Source organism: Cyprinus carpio, chromosome A7, assembly GCF_018340385.1.
Source record: "Cyprinus carpio isolate SPL01 chromosome A7, ASM1834038v1, whole genome shotgun sequence".
Classification (NCBI taxonomy): Eukaryota; Metazoa; Chordata; class Actinopteri; order Cypriniformes; family Cyprinidae; genus Cyprinus; species Cyprinus carpio.
In genome coordinates, this window is record NC_056578.1 from 9,148,590 (window position 1) to 9,173,494 (window position 24,905).

General features: G+C 36.4%; 1 protein-coding gene across 2 annotated transcripts in view; it reads left to right on the forward strand.

The window, feature by feature from the left end:
• furina (furin (paired basic amino acid cleaving enzyme) a) overlaps positions 1–24,905 on the forward strand; it is an 82,511-nt gene that overhangs the window by 2,001 nt on the left and 55,605 nt on the right. The window contains exons 1-2 of one of the 2 annotated variants that reach the window (XM_042759521.1): positions 484–608; positions 3,028–3,352. In XM_042759521.1, coding sequence (XP_042615455.1) covers positions 3,176–3,352 — 177 coding nt within the window. In that variant the 5' untranslated portion in view covers positions 484–608; positions 3,028–3,175. Of the gene's footprint in view, positions 1–483; positions 609–3,027; positions 3,353–24,905 lie in introns of those variants that run through there. The other variant, XM_042759520.1, reaches the window with a different exon arrangement.

Genomic DNA, 24,905 nt, shown 5'->3' on the forward strand with positions numbered 1-24,905 from the left:
ATATGCTGGCTGTTTTGTCCTGTTGGTTTGAAGTGGTGTATTCAGCATTTAATATTCTATAAATTAATTATCTAAGTAAATTATTGTTATTAACTTTATGCATGAAATGCATGGATCCCCATCTGAAAGTTTATTTCCTTTTTCTGGTGTTTACTTGCCCTCGAAGTAGTTAAATTGATTATGTTTTCATTCTTTTTTCCTCATGAGACTAATGTTTCAGCCATTACCAATCCACGTGTAATGCTTGCCAGGAAACAAAGTTTGTCTCTTCTTTGGAACAAGCATATGCTTGTGTTTTGAAATCAAGAATGGATTGAATGTATAAAGCAGACTGATCAAATTTAGGGTTCCCTTCAACATTTTCGGATAAAGTAGACTTATCTAAAAGTCCCACATTTTGCATCCTGTCTTGAGTTTTTTTCCAAGTGGTCGACAATTACCGTCAAACATCTCAATGCCTGTTTCCTCTCCCTGTGAAGTGTTAAGCATGTTGTGATGTCATGAGTGGGTGTGCTTTAAAATCAGGGCTGGCACAGCTTTAAATTGCTGTCAGGAAAGTTACGCACTTAGCCTGCTTAATCTGGGTTAGACGCATGTTCAGTGCTCAAGTGAGTAGCATTCTTTATTTTCTTCTCTTGACCTGATAAAAACATTGTGTAGAGGGTTAAGTGAGCTTAAGTCTATTACTAAGTTAGAATATACTTATAAATAAACTGCTGTAAGAACCTGGATGTAAACAGTATTTTAGTTTCATGCTTCCTGTGAAGTTTGTCTTAAAAAATTCTTACAAAGTTATTTAATATTATTATCATTTTATTTGTTTTTGCAAAACGTTTGGAGTTGTGGAAGTGTTTTAATGCTTGTGAAATACTTTAAATGATGGTCTTAAATATGTAGTCTAAATTTGTGTATGCATGTGTAGTACTTTTGATCTTATTAGGTAATTTTATTTGTCAAATCTTTGTATCAATATTTTTGTGTTCTCATAAACAATGTTTACTAATTCATGGTTTTACTTCGTTTACTTTTCGGTAAAGCTGAATCAGAGTACTAAACTTGTAATACAAATACAAGCTTTATGTATCCTGAATTGTTATTTGTTTTAGTTTTTCACTGTTGTGCTTTCAAATCTGAATTTTAAAATGCATGTTGATTTCCATGTTTAATTTCAATGAAAACTTCAAAAATTATGTTTGTAAAAAGTTGACTTTTTTAGGTGCATACATATACATACTTATACAGCATATTGAGTTTAAAAATGAAGGTGTTTGTGTGAAATCCTGTTTAAGTTTCAGAATATACAGTTTATTTTCTTTCCTGATGGTGAATTAGTGGTAGAACAGGAAGTGCATCTGACTCAGTTTAACAGATCGGACAGCATTCTTTTAACATAAAGGCAATAATAACACTGAGTACACCCACTTTTGAGCCTTTGCAAATGCAAATGTTTAACAGAAGATGGGTCGTCTTATCAGATTGTGAGACAGCATTTCAGAAAAAAGAACCCATTCTGTCCAATGAGACTGTGTAGCAAGCATTTATGTGATTATGAAATAGGCCATTAAGGGTGTGGTTGGGTCAACTGGTCAACTGGACATGAATCGTTCAACCTAGTACATGCACTGAATCATGAGATAATTCTGCTGAATCGATCCAGACTTATTCAGGACAAGTAGGGATGGGCGATATATCGCATGTGATTGCGTTCATTATCAAAGGCGATTCATCTGTGATAAGGAACGCAATATTGCGTAGCTTGTCATTGATCAACGGCTCTGTATATTAAATGCCACTCCATTTGAAAGCAGGTGATGGTGATTTAGTGGTAATCAGGGAACCGGCTTTACTGACGAAATGCGCATGACAATCACATGCGATATATCGCCCAGCCCTAAGGACAAGCAAGGGTTTTTGCCTCTTTAAAGTTTTTCTTCTTTCCATAAGATCAAATAGATTGCAAGCCAACACATCCCCGCAGTCAATAAAAGTGGTTTCCGGAATTTAGTCATTTATTTATTTTTCTCTACCTTTAGACAAATGAATGTATGAAACTGAGGGTAAATTGAATACGCTGCTTTATTCCATAATCACCAGCTTAAGTTTATTAAGTTGAGCCTCAAGTCAACAAGAATCTTGCAACAGCGTTTGCTTAGTCATAAGAGAGGAGAAACAATGGGATGGTTTTGCAAAGAAATGTCAGTGAGTCTGACACTGTTCACATGGAAGTTGATGAATGTTTCTCTAGAAGAATAAGTCAGCTGTCTTCCCCTCCCATCTTCAGTTTACTGGTGGCTTACCAGCAAAGATGATGACTTGGCAAATCACTTACGGAAGTCAGAAAGCTTTTTTTTTTTTTTCTGTGAATATGCTGGTAGTATTTCTGTATGATTTTTAGTAGATGGTTGTACAGTATTAATGTCTTTTTGCATCTAAAGAAGCATTTACATTGATCGTAATTAAATTGCTGGAGGTTGCAGAATATATGAACTATTGCATTCACACTCACAGTTTCCAGCTGTATCTGGCGGCAAATCATGTGAGCGTGTCATGATGCTGCACAGTTGCGTAAATTTGCTGTTGCTCAAGTCACCTCAAATTGTATTTGAAAACAAATGCATTCTGATCAATGCAAATCTTTGTCAAGGTGAACGCTCTTTATTATTCACAGCTCATACATTCTGGATTTTTATTTTTTAGTTAATTTCTTTTCAAGATATATTTTCTATGATCTGCAGGTAGATGTTGAATGAAATTTACACCACCTCACAGCCTCTCTTACATTTGCATCAAATAAAATCTGACTGAGATCCTGTAACTGATTGGAATCGAATCCCTGCATTTAGCTCTCACCAGTGAAACTTTGTTTTGTTTTCTCACAAATGAAACTTTGTTTGTTTGGGTGTGCTTCTAATTTTTAACCAGTTAGTCAATTCCATGGTATTAAAGCTCATCTGTGATTCATATCCTCAATTATACCAGCAGCTCAGATGACTCATTCTGCAATGTTCCATCTACTTCCCTCCGCAGGTGATTCCTGAACCGTTCCAAGTCCATTTCTCTTCCTCAGCTCCGTCTCTACATGTGCCCAGGGCAGCACTGCTATAGCAGAGGGCCGCTGTGTTGACGGACTTGGTGACATCAGGAGCTCCTGCCTTGGTTCCTTCCATTGTGTCTGATGGATCTCAGGCTTGCCTCATTGACACTCGGGACACTACTGATTCTCGTGACCTCTGGGCCACGGCCATCCATTGGACAGAAGGTTTACACCAACACATGGGCCGTCCACATCACCGGGGGAGAGCAGGAAGCTCACCGGATCGCTAGAAAGCATGGCTTTGTAAACCACGGGAAGGTGAGTTTTCTGTTCAGACGAGTAATTCTTGTTTGTTTGGAAAGTTCCCTTGAGTGGCACATTTGTTTGCGTGTTTCATTCAAAATGAAAGTTGTTGGCTTAATGAGCTGCTTATTGTAAGCAAAGAATAGTTCTAGGAAGAATAGTGGGTCATGTTTCACCTCAAAATCACAAGTAAATATGGTTGTCAGTCCCAAACATTTGCTGTGAGTCCCAAACAATTCACTTGACTTTGAAGTGAATTTTTAAAGCTAAGATCTCAAAACTTGCTGCCGCACAATGAGATTCTAATTATTAAAGATGCAGATCTGTCCTTGTCTTCCTCTCATTACCCCATTCTAAGGAAATTCATGCATTTTGAACATTTCCTGCATGTTACGTCTGAATGCTCTGGCTCTCTCTGATGGAATGCATAAAACATCTTCCTCTTTCTCCGGTTGTCATTTGATATTCTCTGCTTGTAACAGGCCCCTGACTGTAAGCTTGACTGGAATGAGCCACGACCTCACTTCCTGACCAATGTATGCTTTTTAACGCATGCAAAGCCTGTAGATTTTGTTCCGATTAGACCATTTTTGAACAACATCTTCCTACTTTTGAACAACAGTTATCAGATTTTTTTAATCCCCATATGTAATTGAAAGCATATTATATGATTCGATAGCCAATTCATTAGGTTAGATGATTAATTTAGATCCATATTACAGCCCGTCCATCCAGTAATGGGATCAATTTAAAAGACAAACAGCCCAGTGTCCAGATGGTACTGTAAAGCCAGGTGATGAATGGATCCCTGCTCGCTTTGAAGGAAGCGCCGAATATGCTGCAGTTAGTAATTGCTGAAAATGAATGCCTCGGGGTCTACGCTGGCATTCAGTCCTCTATCTCTTGAGAGATGAACTAATAATGCTGCCATTTTTGGTGTTGCGAGGCAGCGCGTGTGCATGATTTTTAAAATGCAGCTTCTGCGCTCAGGTTCACGGCTTATTCATGATGACTCGTGTCACTGACTGATGGTTTCACAGCTGACCAAAGTTCATTACGACAGACATGTTTCTGCTTTTATCATTGGCCAAACTGGCATTGGTTTTGTAGGGCCAGCCAGATGACAAGTGGTGCATTATGGGATTATTATTACTATTAAAATGTTTGTGTGTCTTTTAAATGGGTTAAAACTCCCATGGATTTATATCAAGCCATATGTAAGTGCTAGAACATCATAGCATAAACTTCTATTATGAAGTCTGTTTCGGGTGGGAGTTAATTAATGCTCTTCACAAATTCTTGGCACTTTACCAGCACCCTTTAATTCATGTTAAAGAACTAAACATGTCATTTCGATTTGCATTATAAATCAATTTTGATTTGATGCTGTGAGCAGTCTTTGTTGCTCATGGTTGTAAGAAGGGGAAGGAACTTGAAGCCACAAGATGCATTTGAGCTTGAAACTGAGAGTATGTTGGATATTTGTTGGACTGTCAAGCTGCTATGCATCGCTGTAAATCACCTGTGATGGTTCATAATGAGATTGAAGCATAGTTTTTCTCGCTGCAGCTCGGCTGTACAGAAATCACACCTGGCCCGAGCCCCAGACCCACATTGTGTGATGAGACATGCTGACAGCACTGTTGGCTGAGTTTTAAAAGTGTATCGTTTGGCTACACCAGTGCCGGGGGCTTAACGCTTTTAACATGTCTCATTTGAGTTCCAAGTGGAGGATTTCTTCTACAGACTGAGAAAAGCTTCTGATTTATCCAAACAGTGCACGCCTGCTCTTTTTCTTGTCTAGTAGAAGATGCTTTTGTGTAGTTTTTTCCTTTACTTGCCTGCTTTTTTTTAGGTGAAAGGCATGAATAAGTCGTTGATGTGCTCTCGAGCATGGCAATATTTAAGTCATAGGTGAACTTAGAAAGCAAGTTCAAAAGTTGACAAAATAATTTCAAATTCCTTACAAATTCTTCTTGTTTAATTATTTAACCTTCTTAGAAGCTTGTCATTGGGTTTTAAGTTTTAAGCATGATGTTATTGCTGTTGTTTTTAGTGGTTCCTAAGGGAAACCTCTATTTCATTAAAGGGATACTCCATCCCAAAATGAAAGTTTAGTCATTAATCACTTATCTCCATGTCGTTCCAAACCCGTAAAAGCTCAGTTCGTCTTCGGAACACAATTTAAGATATTTTGGATGAAAACCGGGAGGCCTGTGTCAAGGTCCATAAAAGGTATGAAAGTAGTCTTCAGAATACTCCATCTGCCATCAGACGTGCAATCTGCATTATATGAAGCGACAGGAAAAAAAATTGTAAGTGAAGAAAACAAAAGTACCGACTTTATTCACACATAGGAGATTGTTGACAAAGGAATTATTTAATAAAGTTGTTATTTTTGTTTTCTTTGCTTACAAAAAGTGTTCACGGCTCTTTATATAACCCAGATTGCACATGTTTTTTTACGGGTTTGGAACAACATGGGGGTAAGTGATTAATGACAAAGTTTTCATTTTGGGGTGGAGTATCCCTTTAAACTTTAGGATGTACATTTTTATCTTTGTTACGCACATGAATGAGTGATTAGACTTACAGTTTTGGCTAAGTGAAAGATGAAATGAGAATCCAAAAGACTTGTACTGAAGGAAGTTTGGGAGTGGAGTGAGTTAATAAATGAGGTAACTTGGTTATGTTATTGAGATGTGCCATTATTATATTTTTGAAGAGAAGTTGCGAGTACGCTGAAGTCTGCAAAGAAAATATGGGTTAGAGGTGGATGCCTTGAAGTCCTGGACACCATCCAGATACCTCATCTCATTATTTTCCAGCTTGCTTGGTCAGGATTCAGTTTGTTGCCTCCCTCTGGGTTTGGAGTTTAGGCAGCTGTTGTGACTCGATAGTTTCACAGCGAAGTCTTTAGGATTGCATGAGATGGTATGAGACAGATCCATCTGGTCCATTGTACTTATCTTTGCTTTCATTTAGTTATGATCATAATTCAGAGATGCTCCAGGGCCAAGTCATGGTGAAATGGTTGTTTGTTGTTTTTTTTTTGTTTTTTTACATTTAATGCAATATATTGTCAATGGCAACTGTACCACACAGACCAATTATGAATCCCACCCAAAAGCACTTTGAATTGTCTGTGAGAAAGTCCTTGTTCCATTTATTTGATTATTATTTTGATGGAAAACAAGAGCTTGGATTACCAGAAATGAATCCTTTTGAAGCATTTTACAGCTGTGAAACCAGACGGTTACTTCCAGGTGTTTGCGCTGAAGTCTAGGGAAAGCAAGATACTGGGCTGCAGCTGACATTTTATGGCATGCAATTGTCCCAGGACTACACAGCAGTATATTCGCTCCGAGGCACGAGTTGAATTAAAGGGGCTTGCACGATATCACGATAATGAGCCACCGTAGTTGACTGACGCAAAGTGTAAAGGAGTTACTTTGTTTCAAAGTTTAGAAATGCAGTTTAAAAATATATGTAATAGGTTTAAGATGATATCTGATTAAAGAAAACATGTATGGAATGAAATGCCAGTCAGAAATGTTCTCGCTTGTGACTTTGAGAGTATTGCAGTGGCATTTAGTGCCTTGCCTACTAACCTACATCCTGCTAAGCTTATAAATTAAAGTTCAAGTCACATTCACTAATTCATGTGGTCCTGCTGTTTGCTTTTTTTTTTCCTCTGTGGTGTTCTTTTTTCCATGACTAAGAGACTTGTTTAGCAGTTCCTGTTACAAAGGCTGTGTTGCTTTTCTAGAAGAGGACAGTTGATATTTCTAATGTTTTATTCACACAAGAGCTTCCTGCTTTTTAGTCAAGCACATAGGCAAACATGAGAGAACTTTTGTGTTTCGTCATTCGTTTCCTCAGGAGCAACCATCGGAATAGCCACAAGCATCGTTTCTGAGCTTTTAACGTTTGATGAGATTGAACTCTGTTCAGTTGGAATTAATAATCAAAGCTTTAGTTTAGTAGTAGGATTTGCAATGAGAATTACTGTGTGTAGGAGTTTTGTGGTTTGAATATTAGTTCTTACATCAGCATCTCAAATATAACCTTATGCCTCATTCACACATGAATTTATCACTGAAGGTGGGTTGTGGTGGTCGCTACTGTTGCTGAATGCCAAAATGTTATTTGGGGCTTTGTTAGGGGTCTTAGCTTTTAAAAATCTGATGACAAATTGGATGTGTTACTAGTTATTATTTATTTATTAGTTATTATTTAAAAGTGCATGCAGTTTTAGCTAAAAAAAATTGACCGTGTGGATGCACAAAATTAGATTTTTGCTGATATCCGATATGCTGATATTTTTCTGAATTTTGTCGATAACTTTAATTAGACAATATTGTGCTGAAAGTGTTATTGTGCCGGCTGAGCTGACCCCCAAAGCTTTTGATATTCTTCATATTCTGTGCAGGCTCTGCTTTGGTGTCTTTAGTGGCTCCAGTTGGTAGACTCACTACTCGTATGCATAAGGTTAAACTTTGCATAAAGTTGTTTCTGTACATTGTTTCCCTATACACTCTGACATTTTCAGGCATCCCGCGATAACGCTACAAGTGATGACGTTTGTACCAACCGGCCACATTTTCTGGTTAAGTGACAAGCAATAGGACTCATTGCTTCAAAAGCAAACTCAATTGAGCTTTATATTAAACATCAAATATGTTTATCTTGGCTGCGGTTGTATTAAGTCAAGCAGTGTTTTCACTTTCAGTTTGGAAAATTAGTTGTCAGCAAATTGTGATGTCTGGCTAGATGTTTAAACTCCAGTCTGTTGTTAATCCCTGTCACTTGACGTGTTTCGTATAAAGGTGATTTTGTCTTTGTAATATCTTACGGTTTGCTTTAAACTTATTTCTGTACCTGCAACACAGGATGCAGGCTGTATTGGATCTGGATGCAAAAGTTATTTTACCCCATTACCTTGTTTACCTTCCTAGAAGCAAAATCTGCTTTATGAGGAAAGGATTGTGGAACATCAAAAACAAAGCTTGTCTTGTGTCCTCAAACAACCGTAATACTATTTTGCAAAAGAATGTTTACGTGCTTGCTCAATGATTTATGGCTTTTGAAGGGTTCCCATGCCTCACTCTGAAACTGTGGGGACTGTGAGTCAGAAAACAGTACCACATTCATGAGAACCGCAAACATGTATCAAGCTTGCTATTTTATTTTTTTCAGTAGCTGTCGCGGTGTGTGCCTGTGGTTCATGTGTCTTATTTAACCCTTTTTAGCTTGCTTGAATTCCTTTCGATCCTTCAAAATGGTTGCAGTGAAAGATAATATGAAAGCTTTAGGCTAAAAATGACCCAGAAGGAAAGAGGAAGAAAAAACACGTAATTTGCCCCCGGAGAGTTTCAGCTGTTGAGAGGAAATGGCTCGTCTTAGTCCATGATTGTCCAGACTGACCCTCTTCATTGAGCCCAGGTACTTCCTTTCCCATTCAACATTTTATCCAAACCATTTATTTAGCTAAATGTTTTATGGAAACTAGACTTTTTGTTTAAAAAATAATAATAATTGATTAGCATTTTCCCAGAAAATCTTTTTCTTTTTGGTTCAAAAAGTTCCAAGATAAATATTGCATCACAGTTCACCGTTTTGCAACTCAGCGTGTTGGTGCAAGAGTGTTGTTGATCAGTTTTTAATTGATTTTAACTGATCTTCTCCACAAAGCACAGCACAAAGAATGAACTCTTACAACCAGGGTGTTCATTGCTTTGATTTTAATCTTTGCTTTTTAGATATAGTGCCGAGTACTGTACCAATCCATTGATTCAGTAGACTTAATCAGCTCCATTGTCTTTATTCCTGTACTTGCCCTATGGTTCCTCACTGCTCCTTGTAGACAGTGACAGCGCAGTTGGATATTTCTACTGAAAGCTAATGAGCTATGAAGCTGGACTTGTCTTTTGTGATATAGCGAGAGTGAGATTTGAGAGTGAGGATATTGTAAAAGCATCAGGGAGGGTAGCCTTCCAGAGAACCGCAAGCATCATTATTACTCGTCGTGTCTTTCTCAAGACCGCAGTACAAGATTTTAAACTCACTGGGTCAATATACATTGATATATCGATCTACATGCATGTGACTAGTTGTATTAATTAGCTGTGCTTGTAGACCACAACAAATTCTCTCTTTCTCTGCTGTTTTGCTGCTTATTTAGAATTAGAATTAAGAACGAGTGGTTTGGTTTGTTTTGAAAACTGAAAATGTTATATGTTCTTGAATGACTACTCATTGCTAATATGTTTTGATTAGGCTTAATCTTATTTAATTGCTTAATTAAAGGTGCAATGTGTAATATTCACAACGATCTGTTTACAGAAATGCAATATAATATACATAACTGTTTTCAGAGGTGTATAAAGACCTTACTTGATGAACCGTTATGTTTTTATTTTGATGAACCGTTATGTTTTTATTACCTTAGATTGAGCTATTTTTGCACCTTTAAATAGCTTGCATTTTAAATGAAAGCTTACAATTAATTTTAAATTAAGAGTTTTGCCTGATGGGTGATATAAAAGACAAAAAACAATGAAAGATTGACCAGAACATCATATAGATTTGGGGGTCTGCTTTTTTGACTTCTTAGCAAGAACCTAGGAGTAGTGTTGTCAAAAGACCCAGTACTTCGGTACCAGGTAGGTATTAAAAAAACAAATGTTACAGTACCAGTTTTTTTTTTAAGTACCCGTCAACCCAGTTCTTGGTGCGCTATCCGAAAGGTGCGCAGATGCGCTCTCTTCATAAAAGCACTGAGATGAGGCGACCTCAAAAGGAGGAAACACACCAAAGTAACAAAACACTTTAAAGGCAGACACCCAGATCAAATTAAAGAGTTCAAGCAGGTAAGTTTCACAGTGTTTCCCATACATTGGGAAATATCAAAACTGAACGCAACAAACTGATTTTCCAAAAGGCGTTGACTTCGTTGAATAAACATGAGCACTGCACGTCTCAAAGTCTAAACCCGGTGCGGGTGTTTTTATATCACTGTATTTCTGAAGAAAACCGACTGTCTTCAGAAAATTATGGATGTCATTTTCATTTAATCTTGCCTGTAACACCTGAGCAGCGTTTGTGAGCTCAGCGCTTATTTGATTACAGCCGTTACCGGGGAAACTTCTCTCTCTTGTGCGCTCTACAAGCACCTCCTGCTGGCAGAGAATTAATTTGCATATGCTGCTGTCAGAAACACTGCTTCTGTTATGAATACTATGAAATATTTTAATTTGAACGTCAGATTGAAATGAACGCTGTTATTAGAGTAGTTAATTGTTAGCATAAGCGCGGTTAATGCTAAAATAATGAGCATTAGAATGAAGTTTCTTTATTAACTATTTAATGCTCCTATAACTTTTATTAGGGTAAAAAAAAACCGGATGACATGATGATGATATTTACTATTTTTACACACCAGAGGCCTTTTAATGAATTGTGAATCGAAAATATACATGTTAGAGAATGTACAAATTAACATTGTTTGTCATATCAGTCAGAAAGGCAGTTCTGGACTTTTTTTATAGTAAAGATTTTTAATTAGCATGTTTTTGTGTTTTGCTTTGGTACCGAAATTGGTACCGAGAACCATGGATTTTCACTGGTATTGGTACCAAATACTGAAATTTTGGTACAGTGACAACACTACCTAGGAGTGCTGTAGCCACCATTTAGAACACCCTGGAAACTACTTAAATCACCTTAGCAAATACTAAGAAAGTTATCAGGTGTGCCAACCCAAACACTTCTCTGCCATTGAAATATAGCTGTTTCTGGCAAGTGTCCTGTCTTTGATCTTTTACTATTATTCTAAGCAAGCAATCGTGTGCCATACATCCTGACATCAGCTGCTTGAATCATACAGCAGTGTTGAAAGCAGTCTGCTTTGAAGTGCTTCTAGTGCTACCTGTGTAGTTCAAGCCAAAGCAGCCATAAAGCCGGAATGCTCTTTGTAATAAAGATCCCACCTCTTAAAATTTGGAGTTGGTGTTTGTTTGAAAGCCAGTTACATTTCCAAGCATTCTAAAAAGCCAGTTTGTTAATGACGTAATTCAAAAAGTTGTTGAATTTATCCTCGGGTGGTTTTTCTGTGTGGAAAGCTTTCTTACATCTGTTGACATCTTTTCACACATGTAAGCCCAAGCCTCCTGCCAGACTGTTAAAGACCCACAACAAGTCATCTGCCATGTGTCTCCTGCAACTGTAATTAATACAGTTCCCCTGAGCTAACGAAGGACTAGACGGGCATTTTAGTTTTTTTGTATGTTAGTATATTTTTCTTATTAAAGAACACATGCATTTTTACTTTCTATCCATTAAAGAATCCTCAAAATGTAGTAGTATGATTTATGAACTGTTTTCAGCATAGATAATAATAATAAAATATTTCCTGAGCAGCAAATCAGAATATTATGATTTCTGAAGGATCATGTGACACTGGAGTCTGGAGTAATGATGCTTTTACTCCAGCCAAACTTTTGAACATTAGTATACATTTCTTTATTTTTATAAAACATACTATTATTGGCATAGTATTTGATAGTAAAGTGTACTTGGGTTCTTGAAAGGCACTATAAAAATATTATCTTTTTTATATATAGGTTAAATGTTTTTTCCACTTTTTAAAGTTAATTATTTGATCAGTGCTGTCTGTGAGAGAAATCGTTTAACATTGCCCTGGGTTTTCCAAAACGATTCTTGAGTAAACAACTTTTTACTCCATGTGTTGCCATTTAGGGTTTACTTTAGACATGGGAAGCCTACAATTAAAACATGTAAAAGAAATTTTGATGAAACATGTAATATGTAACCTATATGATAGCATGTGTGCACTCATATCATTTAAGTTGGTTAAATATAATTTCTGCAGGGTTTTATTTATTAGAATTTTTTTTTAATTTGTATTTTTATTTTTATTTATTTTTACTTTTTATTTTTTTTAAACCCACCCCTTTTTCTGATTTCAGTATTTAACAGATTATTTATTAGAACACGTCAGATTTATGCTATTAAACCTGTCAAACATTGCAAAGTTTATTTATGTAAATGCAATAATTTCTTGTAGGAAATTTAAAGAGCACATTAATTGAAACCCAAGCCATTGTTTTGAAACCGGGTATTGAGTTGTTCTCACCCAGTCAGAAAACCAAAGAAAAAAGGATCAGATTTAGTGGTTAAGTGGGAGAAAATCTTCAGATTTGTCCAGTATGTCAATACTGAACAGTGATAGCCCTGAGAATCTTGGATACGCCTCAAACTTGCAAAACAAGCTCTAACTTGAGGTTGCAGATGACAGCAGGGTGATGATACAACCGACTGGGGTTTGGTCTGGTCTTTAACCACACCTCGACACCTCCACACAAAACATCTCCTTCAGTTTCAGAGAAATTACAGCCCTGTTATAATAAACCTTTGTTGCAAGCCTGCAACCAGTGCAGACACCCTCATGACAGTGACGCTTGCGGGATTTCATTGTCCTTTTGCTGCATTGCAGCTTCAGCAGCTGTCTGGATTTCCCAGAAAAACCCAAGTTGAGCAGAGTGAAAGATGGACTCGTGAAATGGAGTCTGAACCTGAAGCAGAGCCCGTAAGCAAAGCCAGATGTGTTTAAGGTGTGAGCTTAATGTCCTTTTCATCAAGCACCATCACACTGCCGCCCACTCCAGCTCAGTTTCTCCACATACCATTTAATTAAGCCGTGGCATAGTTCGACATGGTCGGATAGAGTGAGATTTCATTACATTGTCTGCATCCCTTTTTTCACCAAGGCCTTGGCTCGATTTGTCAAGGCCAAGCTTGTGTGCACGCCATGCCCCTTGGCCTGTCACTGAGATAAATCGTCTGCGAACGGAAAGGAATTGCTTAAAATGAACAAGTCCTTGGGCAAGACTAAAAAAAACAACGTCTTGACATTGTGCTGAGCTAGTCCACTAGCAAAGAGCTTCGTTAATGTAAAGATTCATTTTTAATTATCAGTTATTGTCTATAGACTTTAGCAATAGCTTGGAGGCTATAGAAGTGTTTGGAGTATAACCGTTTATCTAGAAGAAAGGAAAAAATAAAATAAAATGGAAATAAAACCGAATAGCTGCACAATAGGGAAATTATTTTAATTAGGGATGTAACAATTCACTCAACTCACGATTCGATTATAATGATTTTGATTTCACGATTCAATTTGATTCATTTTTTTTTTTTTTTTTTTTTTTTTTACAAAATGAGATTCAAGACTAATTATCATAATAATTATAATTGTATATATATATATATATATATATATATATATATATATATATATATATATATATATATATATATATATATATATATATATATATATATATATATATATATATATATATATTTATATATATATATATCAAAGAAAGTTGTTTATTTATACTGCATTCCAAACAGCATAAATGATCCATTTGTAGAGAGTTTGGAAAGGAAAAGCACTGAAATACTAGCAGGTGAAACTGCACATTGTCAAGTAAAGTGCGCATTTCTCACAGCGCATATCCTTCACAATGAAGCCTTTAATTTTCATTCATATTTATACGTTTAGCAGATGCCTTCATCCAAAGCAACTTACAAAAGAGGAACAAAAGCGTTTTGTCAAGGAAGATGATTTGTCCTTGTGTTTTGCTTCAATCATGAAACTTTATACAAGCTTTTATATTTAGTTGATGGTTTTGTGTGTGTGTGTGTGTGTGTGTGTGTGTGTGTGTGTGTGTAAATACAGTGGTGTCTAGTGCACCAGAAAAAACCAAGCTCAGAATCAGTTTAGAATTGTTAAAGAGAGAATCGCAAAGTAGAAATTTTCTTCCACTCTTAATTTTTATGCTTATTAGAATATCACAATGTTAGCTTAGCAGAAAGCAGTGTGTTCAGGTTCACTTGTGACGATGTGTATCAGTTAGGATGCTGTCTTAGAAGTCAGTTGCATGTGTGGACGGCAAGTGAACTAGGGTTTGGTACATTGCAGTATTTCCTAACATTTGCCCTGTTATTTACTCTCTAAAGACATTCCGGTGCTAGCATCTGCAAGCCCAGGTCTTTGTTTGTGTACTTTTGTGGCTTTTAAGGGTTGTGATTTCGTAAGTAAGTATCTTGCAATAAAAGCAATTTGGTGTTGCTGAGGGGCATCTAGCTTGTAACATGGGAGAATATCCAGTGGAATGTGAGACGTTCTGCATTTATAAGGAGATTAGATGGCATATTTTAATTGAAGCTTATGTGGTTTAAAGCATGCAAAAGTGTTTGTGCATGGTCTGTTTCTCAAGTTACTCCCCTTAAACCTTACCAGGCTAATGCCATAAAAATCTGAGTGTACCACTTTGCTTCAAATTAAATGTTACGTTCTCATATGATAAATCGATCCTGCTTGGTTTTGGAACTTTTGGTTTGTGTAAAATTACAGCAAATGCGCATTTGCATTGCAAATTACCACACTGACAGTGGGCATTGCTTAAAGAACTGTTCGTATGAGATTGTTTTTGAAGAGAGGTCCCAGAAGAACAGGTGACCTCTGCGGAACGAACTCAATTAACAAGAATTTGCATTTACAAGCACACATAATGCATACCCAAAATTTGTCATTACACAGTGCTTGGATGTTTTGGACTGTGTTCTGTTTTGTATTCTTTCCGCTTTTAAGGTCATATGCTAATTTTATATATTGGTTAACTAAAGGGCCAAACTTTTTATGAATCACGACTGCGTTAATGTTTTTTAGTTTTATGTTTGGAGTAATTAAGAACTAATTTTACAAGAAAAACAATTTATGCTTGTATTTGCATATCCCTTTTCCTTTTCTTTCTTTCTTTCTTTTTTTTTGAATAACTCAATATCTCTTGTGTTGTTGTTTTGAAAAGCCAGAAATTCAAAATACCATGCTGCTCTTTTATCACTCTCAAAGTTCTTCCAGATGATTTTCATATCCACATGAATGGTAATGATACTTAATAAATAGTCATGAGCTTTCTTATAAAATACTGCAGTGAACTTCATGAACTCATCGAGAATGCAGTTTAATTCAGAAGCAAATATTCTGTACAAGTGCACCAGTTTTTAAAGAAATATCATCTTAATGGCCAATTGTGGGTACCGTATTTAAAATACAAGTTCAGTTTCTTAAATAAAACGCTTACTTTACACAGTATCCACAGATTTCATTCAAATAAAAAAAGTGTAATATCCATTGGCAAGGCTAACCTTAGAGCTGGTATTGGTATAAATGACCACAACTGTTTAGATGCACCATGAGTTAACAACATGGAGTCATTATTCATTCTGCATGTGAAATCAGTGAATGCAGTTGTGCAGTTTTTTTTTTTTTTTTTTCTTTTTTTTTTTTCTCTGAACTTTATCCTTTTCATTGGTTCCATTTAAGTGACTCCTCGTAATTACCTTGAAGTCAAGGCCACTGGTTAAGTTGCTAAAGGTTGGCAAGTTTTTATTTTGGTTGTAATAGTTTTGCAAGCACATAAAACAAATTGAAATGAATGTACTGTACTGCAGCACAGTCATCTTACGTTGGCCATTCTGAGATGGTCTGGATTTTTGCCAGCAATTAATAGGCAATTTTTGTTTACATTAGCCAGGGAGTGACAATACTGAGTAAGGGCTGCACAAATAAAATGTGTTTGATCTGCTAAAATAATGATGTCTATAAAAACGCATTGTTTTTTTTGTTTAGTTGTTTTTGAGTGCAGGGTTTAATTTGTTTTGTAGTGGAGAGCAGTCTGAAATGCAAACACTCATCTGTTATTCTAATGGAGGGAGACTGACCAGAGGAGATAACAAATTCTGGTGGATGGATGGGAGGAGGAGTTCCTGGGTGTTCACTGTCTTCGGATGCCTGCATGCAGCAAATATGGAAGTAATGAATCCTATTAATAGTAATTGGATTTTGACAGTCTGCTGTGCTCTTGCATTCAGTGATCAGCAATGTTGAGTTGGCGAAACAGTGAAAAGCACTTATTTTGTTCTTTTAAAGTTGTTTACTATGAATAGGATAAACAGTAATTATGTAGTCAGGAAGTGGTTCAATATCAACAATAAGTTGTTCCTTATTATCTTAATTCATTTGGTATTTTTTTTTCTGCATTTAATTTTTTTTTTTTTTATTTTTTTTTTTTTTTTTTTTCTTTCAGTATTGAGTCTTAATATGCTGTATGGTCCAGCTAATTAAGAAAAAAAATTGTCCTGGTCAATTTTTTTTTTTCATTTGAGATTATAATTGGCTTCTCAAGGCAAAATTAAATATTTTTTTTTTTTAAACCAGTATACAAGCTTAAAGTTAAACAGCAATGGTTTTATGTTGTCATGAAACACAAGAGAAATAATCATCTATCTAATCAAGAACATATATGTTATGATTTTAATTGTATTCTTATACTTATTTCCAATTTAGGACCACGATGTGTAATAATAATTACTAGATTTTAGACCAGTTGAGCAAATACTTTAGTTGTTTCCATCATTTTATATAATTATATACATATATGTCTGCTCTTTCTAACTCTAAGTTGGGGTAAATGATTCCAGCAGCTTTGGCTTTGCTTGGCACTCCTCGGTTTTGGAGTTTTGAATTCCTTCTTGGAGATTTCTCTTTGCATCCAGAGCGCTGATATTGTGCTTGGAACAAATTGCTACCCGCTGTTTGTTTTCGAAGGCAAGGCTGGTTTTGAGGCTCGCTCTCCAGACATATTAATCTTTCTCTACAGCAGGAATGATCAACAGAAACCATCTATTAACAGCACAGTATGGAGTCATGCAACATGGACTGGCCACCTGCAGGACATTTATCTACTTGTCTTTGCAAAATCCTCTGATAACGCTAGTGTCTTTGTGATGACACCAGCGATGGCGACATTGCTCCTTTCTGGATTGCAAATCCTTGTCGTGGTATGGCGGATCTACCTTGCCTTATGCTCACACTGGCTCTGAGGGAATCAAAATGACCAAAATGCAAATGCCCACCTTGTTATTTTTTAGCGTCTTGTACAATGTGCATCACTGTTTTAGGTTAAAAAGAGTTTATTATTTAGTATTTAATAATAGTTAGCCTATTATAATACTGTGTCTTGAGACCCTTCTGTTCTGTTTCATCAGTTGCATCCCATCTAGCCGTGTCCTATGTGAACGCCCCCAATCATCTCCAAATGTGTTGAAGCACTGTTGGTGTCCCAACTCTGACACTGCCAAACCATTTTATAATTACTTGTGTGAAATATCCAGTTATGTAATTATTGTGTTCCCATAGTCAGTCATTTCTGTCTCTTCTGAGGAGGCTGTTTAAGTCCATCCGTGTTCAGGCCTATGCAGTACTGCTCCTTATGTTTCCCTGTGTTAGTTCCACAGGGACTTCAGTAACCTTGAAATACTTTTAAAGCTTCATGCAGCTGAATAATAGGCCAGGTGAATAGTTAGCTATCATAAGTATTTCTCACCAGCACACTTAGCAGTTTTAAGACATTTCAACCTGCTCATTTAAAAAGTTCTGAAAAAAAATAAATTCAGTCATTTATCCTCATGTCATTCTAAACATGTTTGACCTTTCTTATGTGGAACACAAAATAAGATATTTTGAAAAATGTGTTTTTTTTTTTTGGTTTTTTTTAATCGTATGATGAAAACCAATGGACCCCAATGATTTTCATGGATGGCAAGAATTGAACAGTTCTTAAATATCTCCTGTTGTGTTTGCAGGAATGAAACAACATGAGATGAGTGTGGAGGGTGGACCACCTTTTCAGATTTTTAGTTTGGGTCATGTGACTTTAAGAAAACTCTAATTGACTGCTTGAGTTGAATCTCGAAAGAAGATGCCTTTCTCTCACTGTCTGGCCAAAAACAAAAGATTAATTTGGTTCATGTTCTAGGTAATTTGAAAAGATTGCAAACTGTTTCAATGTTCACCTCTGCAGTAGCTCCATCGGGGAGGAGATTTATTTTAAATTCAGTAAAATGTATTCAGCTCAAGGGTAAGTTCGCCAGGGAACACTTGACCGCGGCGTCTCAGACAGGTTATAATTGGAGAGCTGCAGAAAGCCAGATTCACTCGCGTACACATCTTATTGAATCGTCGGGATCACGGCCAGCCGTCTTCTTTTGGATCCGCAGCTTTGGTCCACGGCACCAAACCACGCGGCATGCAATTATAGCCGTGTGGAAATAGCTGAGCTATGTTTCGTCTGGGAGATTCTGCAACACAACACAGCCGAACTCTTCTATAGCATTGTATTCACTTCAACAAAAGCTGATAGTAACAGCTGCAATGCAATGGGAAATACACTGTTTTGCACTTTTTAAGGGTAGTGTTTGTTTGAGGAAACACATGGATGTTTGTGATCCGTCGGAGCCCAATGTCAGGCAAATACCCGGTGTGAGATGCTTAATGGAGCTGGGTGGTGAACTGTTTAGTATGCTGTCTAATAGTTAACAGGAGCGCATTTATCTTGTGTAACCCTGACTGTAGTGCTTAAAGCAGCTCCGTGGGCTCATGTTTATTCATTAGATCCCGCAACGTGATGTTAGTTGCTCATACAGGGATCATAATGGAGTCCATGTGACTCGTTTTTATGAACTTCAAAGAGCTCCCCTTGGCCTCTCATGCTGTCATCTCTCATCTCCAGTCAGCAGTGTGGCCCTGCTGACCTGCGACCTCAGAACTGTCGCCATGGTGACCGTCTGACCTTCCCAAGCAGCTACAAAAGTTGGGAGTGGAAGTGGCCTCCAGGGAGGGAATGGAATGTTCTGTGTTAGAACTGAACGCAGCCTAATCACAGAACAGTACAGGATCATACATGCACCTGGGACGACTCAAGGCTGTGCTTATTTTTACTTGACACAGATATTTTTATATTGCTGATACGGTAGAAATCACTATGAACACCTAATAGAAAGGCTCAAATGAAGGTCTGAGCGATATATTGCTATTTATAGTCTGTTGTGATGATGAATGGTGCCGCTTGCTTGTAGTGTTTTCATTGTTTAGCTGCATCTTTGTTACACACACATTTGCAAAGCTGCTTTAATCACTCAAACGGTACAAAATGTGCAGTAGCTACTGTGTGAAGGAGGGATCCTCAGAAAAAATGACTTAATTTGGAAATTATTGTGGATTGAGAAAAGTCACTTAACTGTCTGGAGAGGAAATAGTTGGGTTACTTGATTGTGCAAATGAGGCATGGCAGTTTTGAAAATCGCAGGCAATCATTTCCAAAGAAAACTGATGTCAATAAGGATAAAGAAAGGAACTGAGGGATGTTTTTGAGACCTACAATACTTCCCATAACTTTTCTGTGATGCCATCTTCGAACAGAGATGCATCAGTTAGTTGTTACTTAAATTAACTTGCTTGTTTTGTTCTGCCACTGATGCTTCTACTATTATTTATTTATCTGTAAATTGTTTGTTTCATTTATACTACTGTTCAAAAGTTTGTGATTTAAGGAATTAATTTTATTCAGCAAGGATGCATTAAATTGATCAATATTTCGGTTTCAAATGAAAAGTTCTTTTTAACTTTCTATTCATCATAGAAGTAGAAGAAATGTTTCTTGAGCAGCAAATCAGCATATTTGAATGATTTCTGGACGATCTTGCATCACATAAAAACACATTTAAAAAAAAATATGAAAAGAGATAACAATTATTGTAGATTTGTACTAATGTTAAATAATATTTTAAAATCATGGTATTACTGTTTTTACTGTATTATTGATCATATAAATGCAGGCTTGGTGAGAAGACTTGAAAATACTTTTCAACAACATTAAAAAAAATCTTACTGACCTTATACTTTTACGTTTGAAATATTGTATAAAACTGCATTGCATGTTCTTATGTTTCATAAAATGGATGAGTTTGCCCAGATGACCTTGAACCAGCCCAGTTATACAGGACAAACTTTCCTAAGATAGGCTTGTCTTCCAAGTAGTAGTAGTAGTAGTAGTACTGTCTGTTTTTAATTTTTTTTATTTTAATGTTATGGTATGTGACATACTTAAAGTTGAACTATTTCACTCTGATGTCATTTCAGTTATTTATTGAACATTTTGCATTGTTCAGTGACACCCCTTAAATGTGGTAAATCACTGTTGCACAAGACTGTCCGCCTCTCTAAATCCCTTTTCCCCAAGTTTTTAAATTATCCAGTGGAACTCTTTTACTTATTCACCATGGAGAACTCTTTTGACAGACCTCAAAATTGTTCTGACCCAATTTGCAGTCTTTTTAAGCTTTCTTTTTTTTTCTTCCCACTCAGTAATTTCTCAGGAGAATTGACACTTCAATGTCAAGTCATTTTTTCCTTCTCATGTTGGCAAGTAATTGAACTATAATGATCTTCTCAAACTTGCCTCATCGTCTTGTCACAGTTTGGCAGTTATATATAATAACCAATTTGTTTTTATATTATTTGATGTTTTTCTTATTTGGTCCACCTCCAACCTTATAGACGGATGTGGTGTATATGAAATGCTGACACATTAGTCTCAAGAGTCGTTCTGCTGAGTTGTTGAATGGCATTGCTGGAATCAAGAGCATTTCTTCCACCTTGAGACGAGATGTGGTCATGGGCGAGTAGCCAGGTTAAATCCCCGAGGTCAGAGGAGGTTTGATTTATGCTAAATGTTCATGTCAGTTGTTTCATGATGTGGCTTTATCGGGTTTTGGTGTGGTTGTGATGTTTTATCAAGTTTGTCTGTGTTGGTTTTTTTTTTTTGTTTTTTTTAATTTGTTCAAAAATGGTTGGAAACAGGGAGAAAACTTTCTTAAGCATCCCAGCAGTGTGAGAACAAAAGGGCATTGATGGTCATTGACTTGATGCTGAGCCGACTGTATCGTGCTGTACCTGGACTTGCGTGAGGATAGAAGAGTCACAGTGCTGGATTTATGGCAGCAGTTGCAAGAAACAATTAGCTTCAGGCGTGCCCGATCGCAAGCTGCCAGCAGTTTATCGATCAATAGAACATGATTTCCAGACAGGTGAAGTAGCATCTGCTAGTTTTTCCATTGTAGCAAATCACCAGGTTTGTGTTGTTGCAGCTCACCTCTTCATTGTTTTCTAATAAAACTCTAAAACTCTGACACTGAGTGAGCCAATGTAATTTTAAATCGATTTTAATAACACTATACCAGGCTCCATGGGAACTGCATGCTGGAACTTTGTGTGCCATCTGGAGTAGGTGTGTATGTCTTCTTACTCACTCCTTTTTTTTTTTTAGTCATATTGTGGTAGGAACATACACAATCAAGTGCGTGAGAGAGACTTATTATTCAGCGAGAGGTCCTAACATCTGACGGTCTGGCCTTTGCAGACGCTGGTTTGTTGTGGTTTAACGTCACATATTCCAGTGGGTTTTTTCCCTTTGTCATTCTCCTCACTGTGTGCTGAAAAACCAAGTGATGACTGACATGTCAAAACAAGTCCTTCACAGTAGTGAATAGTAGTGGTTTTGTATATTATTTTGTTCCTCTATAAAAGGATCGACTGACCATTTGTTTGAGGAGAGTTCTGCTTAATGTTTCAGAAAGATAGTTGTTATGCGACGAATATCCTCTATGTATCCTGTTAAATTTTGTACCATGTGTGTGTGTATATATATGTGTATGTGTGTGTGTATATATGTGTGTGTGTGTGTGTGTGTGTGTGTATGTATATATATATATATATTGTGTGTTTAAAAATGTGTATATGTGTGATATATATTGTGTATATATATAAATGTATGTGTGGTGTTGTAGTATGTATGTGTGTATATATATATATGTATGTATATGAGAATATTATAATGTATATCTATATATAATATATGTGTATATATTTATGTGTATATGTGTGTGTATTTATAATATTTATATATATATTATTTATTTATATTATTTATTTATTGCTATATATACTTATAATGGGGGGGGGACATAAATCAAATACGACCAGAAACATTACATAAATATAATAATCCAGAAATCTGAATCTTATCTGTCCAGGTGACATTGGGCATTTTAGTGGAAAGTTAATTGCAGTTCCAAGTATGGTGAACTCTTCTGCCCAGGGTTTTAGATGTTTATTGCGGCCGGCCGGGGAGCAGTTGGCGTTCGATGCCTTGCTGCAGTGCAGTGCTTATGGTCTTGTGACAGGTGAGAGAGAACTGTACAGCACCTCTGGCCGTCCCACCACAATTCCTCGTAAACTCCCTTTGTCATTCTCCTCACTGTGTGCTGAAAAAACAAGTCCTTCACAGTAGTGAATAGTAGTGTGTTTGGGTATATTTTGTTCCTCTATAAAAGGATCCACTGACCATTTGTTGAGGAGAGTTCTGCTTAATGTTCAGAAAGATAGTTGTTATGCGACGAATATCCTCTATGTATCCTGTTAAATTTTGTACCATGTTGTGTGTGTGTGTATATATATGTGTGTGTGTGTGTGTATTTATTTATGTGTGTGTGTTTGTTTGTGTTTGTTAAAATTTTAAATGTATTAAAACCTTGTTTTTAGTTGTGTTTGGTTTATACGGTGTGTGTGTATGTATGTATGTATGTATGTGTATATATATGTATGTGTATATATATTTTATATATGTGTGTGTATACTTTTGGAGGGGAATGTATGTGTGTATATATATATATATTATATATATATATATATATATATATATATATATATATATATGTTGTATATATGTATATGTGTGTGTATATATGTGTGTGTATATAAATAATAATAAATATATATATATATATATATATATATATATATATATATATATAATATATATATATATGTATATGTATGTATATTTATTTATTTATTTATTTATTTATTTATTTATTTATTTATTTATTTATAATGGACATAAATCAAATACACAAGTAAACATTACATAAATATAATAATACAGAAATCTGAATCTGTTGACATTGGGCATTTAATTGAACTCTTCTGCCAGGTTTTAGATTTTAAAGTATTGTTGTTGTCATCTAACACATTTTATACTGTACCTGATTTTATATGTTATTTTATTGTTGTTTTCTTCCAGGTTTTAGATATTCAGAATTCGTGTTCTGCATTTAACCCCTCCGAAGTGCACACACACAGAGCAGTGAACACACACATACACTGTGAACACACACCCGGAGCAGTGGGCAGCCATTTTATGCTGCGGCGCCCGGGGAGCAGTTGGGGGTTCGATGCCTTGCTCAAGGGCACCTAAGTCATGGTATTGAAGGTGGAGAGAGAACTGTACATGCACTCCCCCCACCCACAATTCCTGCCGGCCCGAGACTCGAACTCACAACCCTTCGATTGGGAGTCCGACTCTCTAACCATTAGCCCACGACTTCCCACAAGAAATGTTGGTGTACATTTTTTACATTTTATTTTTTGTTTTATTTAAGATTTTCAGGTGACAAATTGATTTATAGCTTTTAGTGTTTTTATATTTTTTGAAAAATCTCAATTTAAAAAATATTTTAAAATTGACCATTCATCGGCTATCAACTGTAACATGAAATTAACTAGCCTATCACCTTATCAGTATCTGTAAGAATTTTAATAACTGCTTATGTTCTGACACTCCTTAGATCTATGAAAATTCCTGCTTTTATGTAACAAGCGTATGAAGTAGTCAGTGTCACATCAGCATTTTTCATGAGTTCTGTTTTACATGTCAAAAGAACCTGGCACTAATCTTTACTGTAATTTGCCATGTTTGGTATGGGATATGAAAGAGTTACTGAGAGTATTTTTCAGTAAAGATGATGTTTGCAGACATTCTGACCATAATATAATTAAAATAACATGGCAAGATTAAACCGTGACTGACAGAATCAGAAAAACTATTTAAAATTTGGAAACTAGGGTCATTATATTGTCCCATGCCAGTGATTTCATATGGATCATTTATAGGTACCCAGCCATCCCAAAGCACAAATTATCATACTTCAGCCGCAGCTTTGCCTTTTTTCCCTCCCTTTCATGTTTCTTCAGTAGAACGGCATTGCATTAATATTCTCCAGCCATGCTGTATCCTCTGTCCTGCATCTCGTTTGGATGTGGGTATCTAAGTTTTAGATGTCACTATGACTGATTTTGACATCCATAAAGAAATCCCCTGACATTTATTGGCATATACCAAGTCTAGTCTTTTGTAGGGAATAGATTGATCCCAGGATCTTTCAGTTGGCCCACGGCTCAGAGGATACAGTAATGTGTTTTTTTTTCATGTCTTTCCAGTGCTGTCATAGAAATAGAAGTAAGCCCCGTTCCAAACGCCAGTGATCAGTTTACATAGAAGACCTTCCAAGGCTGCATCAAAACTGAATTGGTGTGACTGATTTAAAAATGTTCTTTATAGGTAGCATCTCAAATACACCTTCGCAGGGTGAAGGAAAACCATGTCAGACATGTTGTAGCAATGTAGGCATTCATTGAACTTGTCGCAGTGCATTCTGGGATTGCCTTCTCTGGGATTTCGGACATAATTGTATCTCCTTTTCAAACACTACAATTTGGTTTCTCAGAAGGTAGCAT